At 38.0% G+C, this 12,805-nt stretch overlaps 1 protein-coding gene across 1 annotated transcript in view; it reads right to left on the bottom strand.

Moving 5' to 3' along the window:
* Positions 1–12,805, bottom strand: part of LOC127576921 (cilia- and flagella-associated protein 46) — a 172,335-nt gene that overhangs the window by 142,970 nt on the left and 16,560 nt on the right. Inside the window, exons 7-9 of the mRNA XM_052027745.1 lie at positions 11,889–11,983; positions 11,014–11,172; positions 6,662–6,761 (exon numbers count right to left, since the gene is read on the bottom strand). Of these exons, the coding sequence (XP_051883705.1) occupies positions 6,662–6,761; positions 11,014–11,172; positions 11,889–11,983 (354 nt within the window). The remainder of the gene's footprint in view (positions 1–6,661; positions 6,762–11,013; positions 11,173–11,888; positions 11,984–12,805) is intronic.

Below are 12,805 nucleotides of genomic sequence, written 5' to 3' on the forward strand. Positions count from 1 at the left end.
TTAGCACTCAGGATGTGTTCCCAGGAACGAGAGTGCTAATGGAGGTTGTGCTAAAAGGGTCAGTACAGCATTATATATAGAGATATTTTAGTGACAGGTTTGCTCCTCCTCGTTACTGCATGCTGCAGTGCTGGGAATGTTGATGTCAGAAACCTGATAAGAACCCTGGACCTTGCCATGGCTGCACACATTGTGCTAGGAACAGGGATGCTAGGCACCTGCCATGAACCCTTGCCCTCCCAGATGCTGCACACTGCCGTGCGAAGAACATGATGCAAACCTTTGCCCTCATCATGTACCCTCACAACAATGAATTGCTCAGTGTGAAGAGGCTGCCTGTGAAGGCTGGAGTTGGGCAGGCCAGGGCAGAGGTGTGAGTCTCAGTGCAGTGCAGTGAGTGTGGGCCATTGCTGGAAACTAGCAGTGGTTGCTCCACAGATTACTCTGATCCCAAGATCGCTCTCATCGTGTTATGGAAGCTTATCATTGTTAAGCTTAGATAAACCAAACAAAGAGCGGGGGAGACACACTGAGCAGCAACCTCATTTGATCTCATCCACTCAACACCAGCCCTCAAAACAGTTACTCCACTGCGAGCTGCAAGCAACTTTTTGCTGTAGGAGCACAAGTAGAGGGGAGGGACTTGTGAAGGATCTGAGCATCAAAGTTCTCAGCAATAGCAGTGCCTAGCAATGGGAAGGGCCAGGGATGAATTGAGGTTACATGGATAAAATGGTAATCTTCTAAAAGGTATGCAGGCACAGATGGATCTGGATGTATACGTGCATAAAAATATGGCATATGAGAAGTTATGTTGAGGCCATGGCTGGTAAATCATTTGGATTCTGAGTTTAAAAGCTAGAAGTACAGAGATCGAAAGCTAGGAGATTATATCAACCCTTGATGAAGATGTAGATTTGACCACAACTGGACTAGTCTGTTCAGCAATATTTAGAAAGGATGTGAAGGTGCCAGAGAGGGTGCAGAAAATATTTACTATAATAGTTCCAGGGATGAGGAATTTCAGTTACAGACTTCGCTCTGGAGAAGCTGAGGATGGTGTAAAGAAGTTTGAGAGGAGATCACAGAAGGCTTAGATGGAGTAACTAGCAAGAAGCTTTTCCAATTAATGAATGTTCAAGGACTAGGGTACAGTGATCTAAAGTGGTGGGCAAAAAAATACAGGGTGCTTAGGAGGGAAACTTTTTGTTTACACAGGGAGATAGTATGATTTGGACCCACTTCCTGTAAAGTTGATTGAAACAGAGTCAATTAGGGATTTCAAAAGGGAATTGGAAAGGCACAAGGGAATTCTTTTTTTAACCAAGCTAAAGGGAAAGAGCAAAACAATGGGATTGAGTAGATTACAAGAACTCCATGCAGATTTGATGGAATGAAGGGCTTCTTTCAGTGCTGCAATGAACGTATGGTTTCCAAGTTTTCTACAAAGAGAGACATGTTTATTCAGTGGGTGCACAAAATTAAACATGTGCCTCTGTTTAAAAAAAAGACTTTAAAACAACTATTAACTTTGATCTAATATCACCATCTGCCTTTCTACATTGAATATTCTGCACCTGTACTCAATGCCTTAACACATGCAAAATTTTCCTCAATTTTGGTCACAAAATATGTAGCATGTCAGCCACTAATGAGCATAAATCTATTCCCATGCACTGAGCAATTTCTGGGGCCTCTGTCTTTGAACATACTACAGATCAAGTCTCTTAGTAATAAAACATACTGATCAAGATTTTTCTCTTCTGTACCATCATGCATATGCTGCTATGAGGAAGTTATGTTGTTATATTCACCTCAACAAATTCTAACATTGACTCAGGTGGAGTTTTTGTGGTCGGTCAGTAAAAATCTTGGTGGTTGGATCTTCAGCAGGATTTTTAACAATATTATAAGGCCTGCATCTGTTGCATTGAATCCAATTCCTTAGTGAGTTTACAAACAAAAGTTACATGTTCTTCAGTTCATGTCATGCAATGGATTGCACAATTATAATCATGCAAGAAGTGGGCACCAAGTTGTTAATTCAGCAACTGCAGAATTGATGATTGTCATTCCTGCCTCCATCCTCCTGCTCTTCATTGCATAGTTTCTCCCAAAGCACAGCACCATTAGAATGTTAAGGCATTGAAATAAAAAAAATACTGTACATATTAGGCTTCCAAGAACCAGATGAAGATTCTAGGAGATTTTGTTGTATCGATTTCTTGGTCTGCTCAGATTCAGGTGGCATGGACTCCTTATTTTCCTCAGCAGCTAACATGGTTTTGTTCATTGCTCTGACAGTTGTCTAGGGGTCCTTATTCATTGTCAATTGTGAACAGCAAAACTATCATACACTGTGAAATACCAGTTGTAAAGTACTGACATTATAATGGAAGCTGTGTGCATTCTTAGTAAAATCTACGATGATGGATCAGTAAGCCAGTTCTTCCTTAAGTAGTGCTAAAGCAGGCATGACCTGTCTTGCAAAAGCCTGCTTCTTCATGCTACTCGTGCCACATGAGTACAAAAAAAGTTTAAGCAAGTGACATTCAAACATTCACTGAGTGTGATTTGACATAGCTGTATGTGTCTAAGCACCTCTGCCTATTAGCACATCATTTGCACAGAAGAGCTAGACTAAAAATGTTGTCAAACATGACCCATGCACCAAGATAAATATGATCAACTTATGGCATAAATTTGACTACGTAGCACATAAAAGTACTGCACTACATGATAGAATTTCTAAGCCATGAATTCCCAGTCAGCATATGAAAATGCTTCCTATTTACTTATCTTTATAGAATTTCCCGCAGTTGCACGAAAGGTCATGTGCATACAAGCAATGAAATATCCTGCCTAAATAGCCCAGAGAGTGTGGTTATTCTGCTACAAATAATGCTTCTTCCTGGAACAAATGCAGGTAGTAGCTAACTCAATGGAAAATTTTCCTCATATATTGGAAAGTGGATAGAACTGACGTACAGTCAAAATATTTCCTGCAAGGGTTGGTAACTCGCTGAAACACAACATTAACAGTGTAGAAAATTAAATGCTGTAAGACATTGGCAAGCTTGCTAATAGATTCCCTGCTATACCAGAGCCTTAAAAGGCCTTGATTCTTTATGAACTAACAATTGTTCATCCTGTGGTGATATATTAGGACGAGAATATTTAATTTTCAACATCCTTATTTTGATAATCACAAATTCTCCATTTTTTCAACTCCAACCGACCTCTGCAAAAATTTCAATTCCTCAAATCTTGTTTTTAATCATCTAGTATTTACAATGTAACCACTATAGCCTTACATTAAATTTATCTGCCATACATTAAAAACAAAAAGCTTATTAACAGCAAAACTGAAGCTTGTGGTATACATGGTTTAAATGCTATTGACACTGATTTGTATTAAATTTTATGCAATTAGCTTGACATATAATCTGCCATTCTACAAGGCAATTACACATCACTGCTCATGCATGCAGGAAATATACATAAAATATGCAATGCCAGTCTCCATGTGATGCCGATTTGATGCCTTTACTGCCAAACTGGACTTCAGTAATCCATATGTTAAGCATATACAGACAACGCAGCACTTAGCAATGGCATCAAAGCTTTCACCAGCATTATTTGAGTACATAGAATCTTACAATCACAGAATCGTACAGCACAGAAACGGGCCCTTCAACCCACCTTATCCATGCCAACCATAATGCCCATATATGCTAATCCCATTTGCCTGCATTAGGCCCATCTGCCTTTCCTTTCTAAGTACCTGTCCAAATTCTTCTTAAACTTTGTATATGCTTCTACCACCTCCTCTGGCAACTTATTCCAGATAACTACCACCTTCTGGGTGAAAAACTTACCCCTCAGATTTTATTTAAACTTCTCTCATCTCACCTTAAACCTTTGCTCCTCTTGTTCTAGACTCCCCTGATCTGGGAAAAAGACTCTCTCTATCCCATCTATGCCTCTCATAATTTTATAAACCTCTTATAGGTCATCCCTCACCCTCCTATGTTCAAGTGAGAATAAACCCAGCCTATGTGACCTCTCCTCATAACTACAGCCCTCCATTCCAGATAAGATCCTGGTGAATCTTCTTCACTATCTCTATTGCTATTATATCCTTCCTGTAGTGTGGTAACCAGAACTGTACACAATACTCCAAGTACAGTCTAACTAATGTTTTGTACAGCTATAAGATGAAGTCCCAACTCTTCCATTCTTGCAACTTGAACCATTAAATGAGCACCTGATCCAAGGTACTGATGCAGCTTGCCTGCGGGAACAATAATCCAGCAATTACTCAGCACCTAACCATAACCTTGACAAGCTATATATACATTTGATATTTGGATAACATTGTGGTTTGAGAGCTCTTGAAACACTGCTTTGGCTGAAGGTACATATAAACCACAGGCTAAACTTGTAGGTTCTCCAATAACGGTCAGCATTCTGCAGGGTAATAATGAGAGGAGCAGCTGAGCAAGTTAGTGGTGCATGCTGACATCAGCAGCACCTTATAAATCAGAGGAAGGTGGAAAGATGGGGAAATGGACAGACCAGGTATTAATGTACCTGGTCAGTCTAATTATGTTATGCATATTATCTTCAATACTCTCTTTACCAGACTGGCCTTTGACTTGTGATAGTTGTTCTGATAATAGTTAGTACTCACCTCCAGCAGAGCCATCTGTTCAAAATACTGGAACTCTCATAGTTTCATGTCTTTGGTACCAATTTATGTGCCATCTTCTCTTGCAAGTGAGAGGGAACTATGTAGGATCTTCAAATGTTTTGGGGTGAATCCCTCTCATGTTCTGAAATAACTAAGTGTGTAAAGGGTATGAAATGTCATTGTAAGTGTTTAGGTCCTTGTGCTGATTTTTAAAGGTGGTTGGTAGATGAGTGAGGGAGTGTATACAGTTAGTGATGGAATTTAACAATGTATTTCCTTCCTTGCCAAAGCATATGAGATCATTAATCCACTCACAGAACTCTCATTCAGGCTGAACAGCTTGTATTGACTACATTTGCTATTTCCTCCCATTGGTGTTTGACTGTGTGCCTAGAGGGCCTTCTGATCCCCTGCAGCTAGAAAAACTCTCCTTTCCACTTTCTCTACCAAGGTCTCCAGGATGTGGATAGAAAAATGGAGTTTCTGTATTTGACTGTGGCATTTCTTCTGGGAAGCTGCCGAGGGTTCTCAAATGACTTTCACCACTGGTTAAAAGTTCAAAGCATTTCCCCTTTGAGTGGTGCAGAGCTGCCTTTAACCACTGTGAGTCTAGGCTGCTTGTGGAGCTGGACCAAATGAATGTATTCAGAATGATGATAAATAGTGCAGTTGATGGTCAAGATGCTGAAATTATTGTGATGGGTATGTAGCACAGATTGTGAATGCATCCTGTACTGATCAAATGAGCACAGGTTAATGAGGGGATCATGTTCCAAGCACTTATTTTTCACTGCTATCCTGACTGCCAGTATGGTATGAATTTCAATGCATTCATTTTGCCTTTAGCAACCTAAAATTTCTGTTTGTTTATGGTGATTAAAAATGCCAGGCTCACTTTCATGAGTCTCTGATATATAACATTTAGAGTTCAAGCACAGTGTCTCCGATAGCATACTTTGTTTGAAAGCAACACGAGGAGTGCAATTAAATATGTGTGCACTAACTAAAATGCTAATACATTAGCTTGAGAACAAAATTACCCAGCTTTCTTCATGTTAACACAAAAATAGTAACATGAGGAATGAAAATATTGTACAAGTTACTTTTAAAAATTACATAGTTGAGTAAACCTTCAAGAGGTAATTCATTGATCCTACTTTTCGTAAGCAGCAGAGGGCAGAAATACAGCTCCAAGACTATGGTGCCTGCCTTCTGAAACAAGACACCTTTACGGATGGTTCACCAATAAAAACAGAAGACAGAGAGATTCCTCCTGCAGCTTGCCAATGGACATCATAAATAATTAAATTTCTCTCTCTCCTATTTACATTTTATGGATTAGTAAATGAAATTGGACACTTCCCCCTACAGAGAAGAAAATCATCACTACCTCAGAGTATTTAATTGTGGGATAAGCTTTATCAGACTGGTATTGATAAAGTCTGCCCCACAGACATTATTCTGGGTCTGTGCAAAAAAATCCACCAGAAATTATTACACAGTAAATATAAGATTATCATAAAAATTCAGAGTTTAAAGTTATCCATATTAAAAACTTACCAAAAAAAAGCACGAACTAGCAACGATATTTCAATTCTATATTAGCGGTGTACATTAAGGTCTGTGCTTGTAAGTTTGCATGTGACTAAGCAGACAGGCCTTCATACAAAAACCAGATGAAAGCATTACTTCCAATGAGACTATAATTAATTTAGTAATAAAATAAATATTTAGCACTGGTTGTAACATCAGAAGAATTTTAATTGTTAACTAGAACTCAAATTGTAAATAAGGGCACCTTCTCCATAAGTTTTTAGATGCAGTTACTTCAAACATAATTACATGCAGATATGATAAATGCACCAATTTTATGATTATACAATTTATCACATTGTAACATTATTTTTGTTGGATATATAAACAGCATCAACTGTTGAATAATATAAATTTGTGCATTTTGCTACTTACTTTTAGTTCATGCTTTTTGAGGTCATTAATAGAATATGATGCCATATCAAAATGTTTTACTTCTAATGCAAGATGGGCCAACTCCAACAGCAAAGACAGCCTAGAGACAGCAGATTGAAAGAAGCATTAAGTTAGGCAAGTGTATATTTACATAGATTAGTCCAAAATGAGTACTGCACAACAAAAACAACTGAACTTCCCTTGGAATTCAGTGTGCATTTTAAGTACAGTTTTGGTAAACTATGCAGAGAATAAAATATTATGTGTTAACTGAAAATATTATTCCACTATATAACAGAAAATATTTGGGAAGTAATAACACTATTATTATTAATATCAAGCAATGGTTGCATTCAACCAGTAAGAGAAACAACATCTACGTATGTTTTCCAAACATCTTATATCAGCACATGCCTACATCATACTTCCCTTGTCAATCTTTCTTCTAAAAATTATTACTTTTACCTTTTTGGTTTTACCTTTAAAAAATGGAGTGTGAAAGTTTAAAAATAGAAACTGCTGACCAGTTAACCTAATATCATTGGTGGGGAAAATACCAGAGCTATTAGAAAAAATAAGATAACATCACACTTAGAAAATCTCAAAGGGATAAGATAAAGTCAGCATGGATTTCTAGAGTTAATTGAGGATGTAACTGGTAGACAAGGGAAAACTAGTAACGTAGTATAGAGTAAATATATAATCTGATAATCCGTCTTTTGTGGGTCCAGGTTGACAGATTTTCTGGTCTATTGGATGTTATTCATATCAATTCCTTAACACACTTTAAATTCATTTTTTTCCATGATGTCACCCAGCATTATAATAAATTCTCCATTGAACTTGGTAAGTTTCAGGGGATCACGGGAACTGGGAACCAGGTTTATCTGAGGTCTGAGTGTAGACATCAGGGATCCAGTGAGTCTCAGGGTGGAGTAACAGGAATCAGGGACCCAGTAGTCTTAGGTAAGGGAACAGGGACCTGCTGAGTGTCACACGCGCAAGTGTGGCGACCAGTAGTCTCAGGTTAGCGTAGGCCCCAAAAAGATTCAGGAAAGTTCAGGGACCAGTAAGTCTTGGGCAAGTGAGACTCAGGGAAGTGTAGGGACTGGTGAGTTTCAGGGGAGCATGGGAAACATTATTTAGTGAAGCAGATGCTGAACTATCAGTATTTCTGAAAGGTTGGGTAGCGCATTATCAGAGTTTTATTGTACTTGAATTTTCAGAAAGCCTTTGATAAAGTCCCACATAAAAAGGTAGTGTGTAAAATTCAAGTTCATGGTATTAGAGGTAAGTACTGACATACATTAAACATTGGGTTTCAGACAAACAGAGAGGAAGAGTAACTGTGTACTACTTGGGGTGGCATTTGATAAATAGTAGGGTACTTCAGGGATCTGTGCTCAGGCCCCATATCTTCATAACATATATCAATGACTTGAATGAGGGAACAAAATATATTTTAAATCTCCCATTGATACTAATCTGAGTGGGATTATAAATTATAAGGAGGATGCCAAGAGGCTTTAAGGTGATTTAGGTAGAGTGTGCAGATAAAAGCATTGTAAATGCAGAAATTCCAACTTGGTAGGAAAACAGAAAGGATTTAGACTGGAAAGTGGTGATGTACAAAGGGATTTGGATGTTTTTGTACACCAGTCACTGAAAGCAAACAATATTCCAGGGCCACAGTGAGACCACACCTAGAGTATTATGTGCAGCTTTAAATTCCTTACCAAAGAAAGGATATACTTGCCAGACAGGGTGCACAATGGAGATTCACCAAACTGATTGCTGGGATGAGAGTTTGCCAAAGGGGATTACGTCAAGTAGGTTTCTAACTGGAGTTTAGAAGAATGAGAGGAAATTTGATGGAAACTTACAGAATTCAAACAGAGCAAGACCGATGGATGTGGGGATGATATTTTCCTTGGCTGGGTTGTCTAGAACAGAGATTTAGGACTGAGTTGAAGAGAAATTTCTTCACTCAAGATGGTGAATCAAGAGTTTGCTATCACGGGGGCTATAGCAGCCAAGCTTAAAATGGAGGTAGATAAATTTCTAGAGGCAAAAAGCATCAAGAGGTATGTGGAGAGAAAGGGAATATGGTAACGAGATGAATGACCAAACTGAATGCAGAGCAGGCTCCAAAAGACCTACTCCTGCTCCTACAATCTAGTGTCTCTGCAAGATAGATTAAGTAACTGAATTGTTAACTGAACTTTGTGAATGTATTTAAAATGTTCTTTAGTTCCAATTTGCCTCTTTAGTCCTGCATTCCTTGAGGGCAGAGACTGCACCTAATTATGCCAGTTACAAAGACAACTGTGGCAGACTGGCACAGATGGTAGTGCAGCTTCAGTGACCCAGTTCAATCCTGACCTCCTGTGTTATCAGTATGGAGTTTGCACATTCTTCAGTTTCCTCTGGGTGTCCTGGTTTCCTCCCACATACTAAAGTGCAGGTAGATGAATTGGCCACTGTGTTCTGCCCCTAGTGTGTCGGTGTGTCATAGAATCTGGGGGCCAATGAAGGGAAAGTGAGAAGAATAAAATGGGATGTGTAGGTTTAGTGTAAATGGGTGTTTGATGGCCTGTACGGACTTAATGGGCCAAAGGGCTGGTTTTCATGCTGTGTGACTCTATTACATAATTCATGAAATTGATTAAAGATAACTAATCACGTGGGAAGACAGGAAATTATTATGGACACCAAAATGGAACATGCTGCAATTGTCACATGCTTGGCATAAATGTGACAGTACCAGTGACACTTGCTTTAATAGCTCTGACACATTTATTCTATGTCCCTGGATGGAGACGTACATGTCCCTAGGGATGGAAAACTTTGAATTGTATTCAATCCGGAAAGAATAAATATTTTCTCTTGTAAATCGAGGTATAATATTCCTGCACAAAGTGATTTAAGCTTTGTTGAGCATTGACCCTGTTGATAATGATCAGCGAATTTGAGCTATGTTTGAGACCTCTCTTCCACCAGCCTGCCTAACACACCTGCTTGCACCAGTGTAGATTAGATACATTTATCAGGTTAAAAGAACTTAAAATTGATGATTCTTACCAAGGAAATAACACAGAGTCTTACTCTATTTATCTATCCTTACTGATTCTGTAAAACTTTACTCAAATTGGGAGCTTTTGTTACAATAATTACTCATAACATCATTCATGAGGATCATGACTTTTTCCCTGAATTCCCAGGGGTTCTGCAATGAGGAAAATGTCATATGTAGCCTAGCTCAGATTATGCAACTACAATCTGCCTTGAAAAAGAATTTAAGTTATTGTACTTTGTCTAATACATAGAAACATTGCTAACTTTGAATTTACATAAGATTCAGTAACACCTTAATGCTTTGGATTATAAAACGGGTGATGTACAAGTTATCTGATAGTGCAGTCTACTCCCTTGACACTCTTTGCAAATGAGTACTTCACGAACTTTCTGTGAGTTCTGCTCATTCCAGCCAAGTATTAGCATCCACGGATTGTCAAAGTCAATTTCCATTTCTGCAACACAGATCGATTCATCTGCCTCTACTTCTCAAATCATTATCTATGCCCTAGCCATCTCCAAACTCAATTACTGCAGTGCATCCATTTCTACACAGTTCTTTCAAAAGCTTCAGCTTGGTTGTATTGGCTTTTCCTAGACTCTCCTGAAACCCTTTAATCTTAAATATCCATCCTTTCAAACAGGTTTCAGCTAACATTCTTAACGTCCTTCTTTCTGCCTTAACATTAATTTTGTTTAATTACCTTTACTTATGAATTTGTCAAGTGTATTGAGACTTTTATGTCAAAGGAAGTTCCTGCTTGGAACTACAAACTAGGAAATCACAGATTTAATATGTAGATCAGTGATGAGCACTGGCAGCTTACTGCTGAGCACAAGTTCTCGGTCATTATGTATCCTTCATAGTGGCTCAGTACAGCTGAGTGGTTCTCAGAGGCCATTTGAGAGTCAATTTGCACAGTTAATGTTTCATTACAGCAATACTGCACCACCCACTATCACCAATGACAAGATTTCCTTTGAATCCTAGCCCACATCTCTAGATTAGTAGTCAAATAATTCAATCAGTACACCTCCTTCTGTAAATGTTTTGGGTGAAGCAAAATGCTAATGCAACAGACTCTGCCATTTTTTTCATGTTATTAAACAGTTGCCTCTACATTTTATAAGGGGCAAGTGGAAGAGTCCATTAAAAGTAATTTCAACAGCCCATATCGTTCTGCATTGACTGCTACTCACCAATATACGTCATACATTTAAAAATTCTCTGTGTGAAGAAAAAAACCTGGATTTCAATTCATTGTTATCAAACCTACCTTTCATCTTCAGTCAGCTGGGCAGTAGATGATGGGAGATGTGTATCTGACAGACCACCAAAACTTGTTGTTGAGGCTGTTTCACATGATTTTATAAGTTGATGTATCTGATTCAGTTGAACTGTGAGGTTTAGCGAAATGTCCCTTTCTTTAATTTTACTAAAATAGTCAAAATTACAAAGTCAAATTTTAGTCACCAAAATATTTTCAAACTGCAAATCTTTGCTCATTCAGGACTATAAAATTTGAAATATTTCATATTAATTATACAATGGAGTAAATACCAAAGTGTGAATCTGACAGTGTATCTCAAGCAGTATGAACATTTAAAATTCTATACAAATTGTTTGTATGGAGCTGTTGCAGTGGAAGTTTACAAAAGTTTAGAAGCCCAGTAGAATAAAACAGCTGCACAAGTTCCTTCTCACTTTTTGTTAATATCTTTTTAAATGTTTGGACATTGCTAGCATGGCCAGCATTTATGACACAAATCTAATTGCCTTTGGGAGAGCGGTTTTGAACCATCTTCTCCAGTTGCTACAGTCCTTTTAGTTCCCGCTGAATACTGAATTTTGCTTTTTGCAGTTGATTTGACATTAAAATCAACATTTTAATTCTTGTTTCCTGATTCAGACTCTGAGCATAATAGTATTTTTTCAATCAATTGATTAAGAATATAAAACTATTTCGATGCTCACATAGGTCCCAGCAGTTTTGAAAGTTGGCTAATACTAACTTCCAATGCAATCACCCAATAGCTGTCATCACTCATTCACTGCTGCACAATTAGTGCTATAATTGTATTTTTTCTGCAACTTACATTGATATTGTTTCATAGTGAAGAAGAGGCCTACTAGCCTAAATCAGTTACTTACAATTTCAACCTCTGAATCTTGCAAATTGCTGTCAGATGAACCGACCCTTTCAACTCTTTACTCACTTTGTTAAAATCCTCAAGATTGTGAAATACCTGAAGTCCAAAAGTTCAGTTTAAGCATGTATTCTCAAAAGTAATGAATTAATAAGGAAAATATTTGGACTCAGTATTTATATGCTGAAAAAAAGAAATCTTGCAATTTGAATTCTGCAAGGTCTTTATCTGAATGTATTAAATTCTGGTAATGCACAATCATTTAACAGAAACATAGAATTGCTTACTTCAGTGCAAACAGTTATACAAACAAAAATACACACTTAAATCCTCTACAAGTATTCTATGTAGTACTTCGCAGAGTTTTACAAATTTTCACAACTGCAAAGAATCAGGAAAAAATGAATCATGTTCGAATCGTGATACATGATTAACCTGTGTAAGTTTGATCTTATGCAGGTCACGCCTGAAGTTTATGATCAGACCTGATCATGAAAACAAGTTCCAGACATCATCAACCATGCAGTTTATTATATATTCTTGATGTGTACCTTCAGGAGTCTCCAGCACCAGCTAAAGTTAATTGGCAGTGATTGAAGACATGACTGTATTTTTAAAAGGCAATGCTTGTTGCTTTGAACAGCTGCTGGAAGTTATTCTTCAGGCTTTAGTCAAAAGAAGCGCAAAGGAAAGCAGGAGCAAGAGCAGACATCTCAATTTTCAGCTCCAGCTCTGGATATCTTTGTCAAAGAGTTGGGAAGGATGAGAGAGGTCCTCTATGACCAGAAAGACACCAGTTTCACCATGAAACATCAGTGACAGAAAATAGCTAATAAGATCAAGTTTAGGAGTGCTGCATCCAGGATCTGGATCCCTCAGCAGCCAAAATTTAATGACCTCACACTTGTACCCAAGATCAAG

This window comes from Pristis pectinata, chromosome 12, assembly GCF_009764475.1.
Source record: "Pristis pectinata isolate sPriPec2 chromosome 12, sPriPec2.1.pri, whole genome shotgun sequence".
NCBI classification, from domain to species: domain Eukaryota; kingdom Metazoa; phylum Chordata; class Chondrichthyes; order Rhinopristiformes; family Pristidae; genus Pristis; species Pristis pectinata.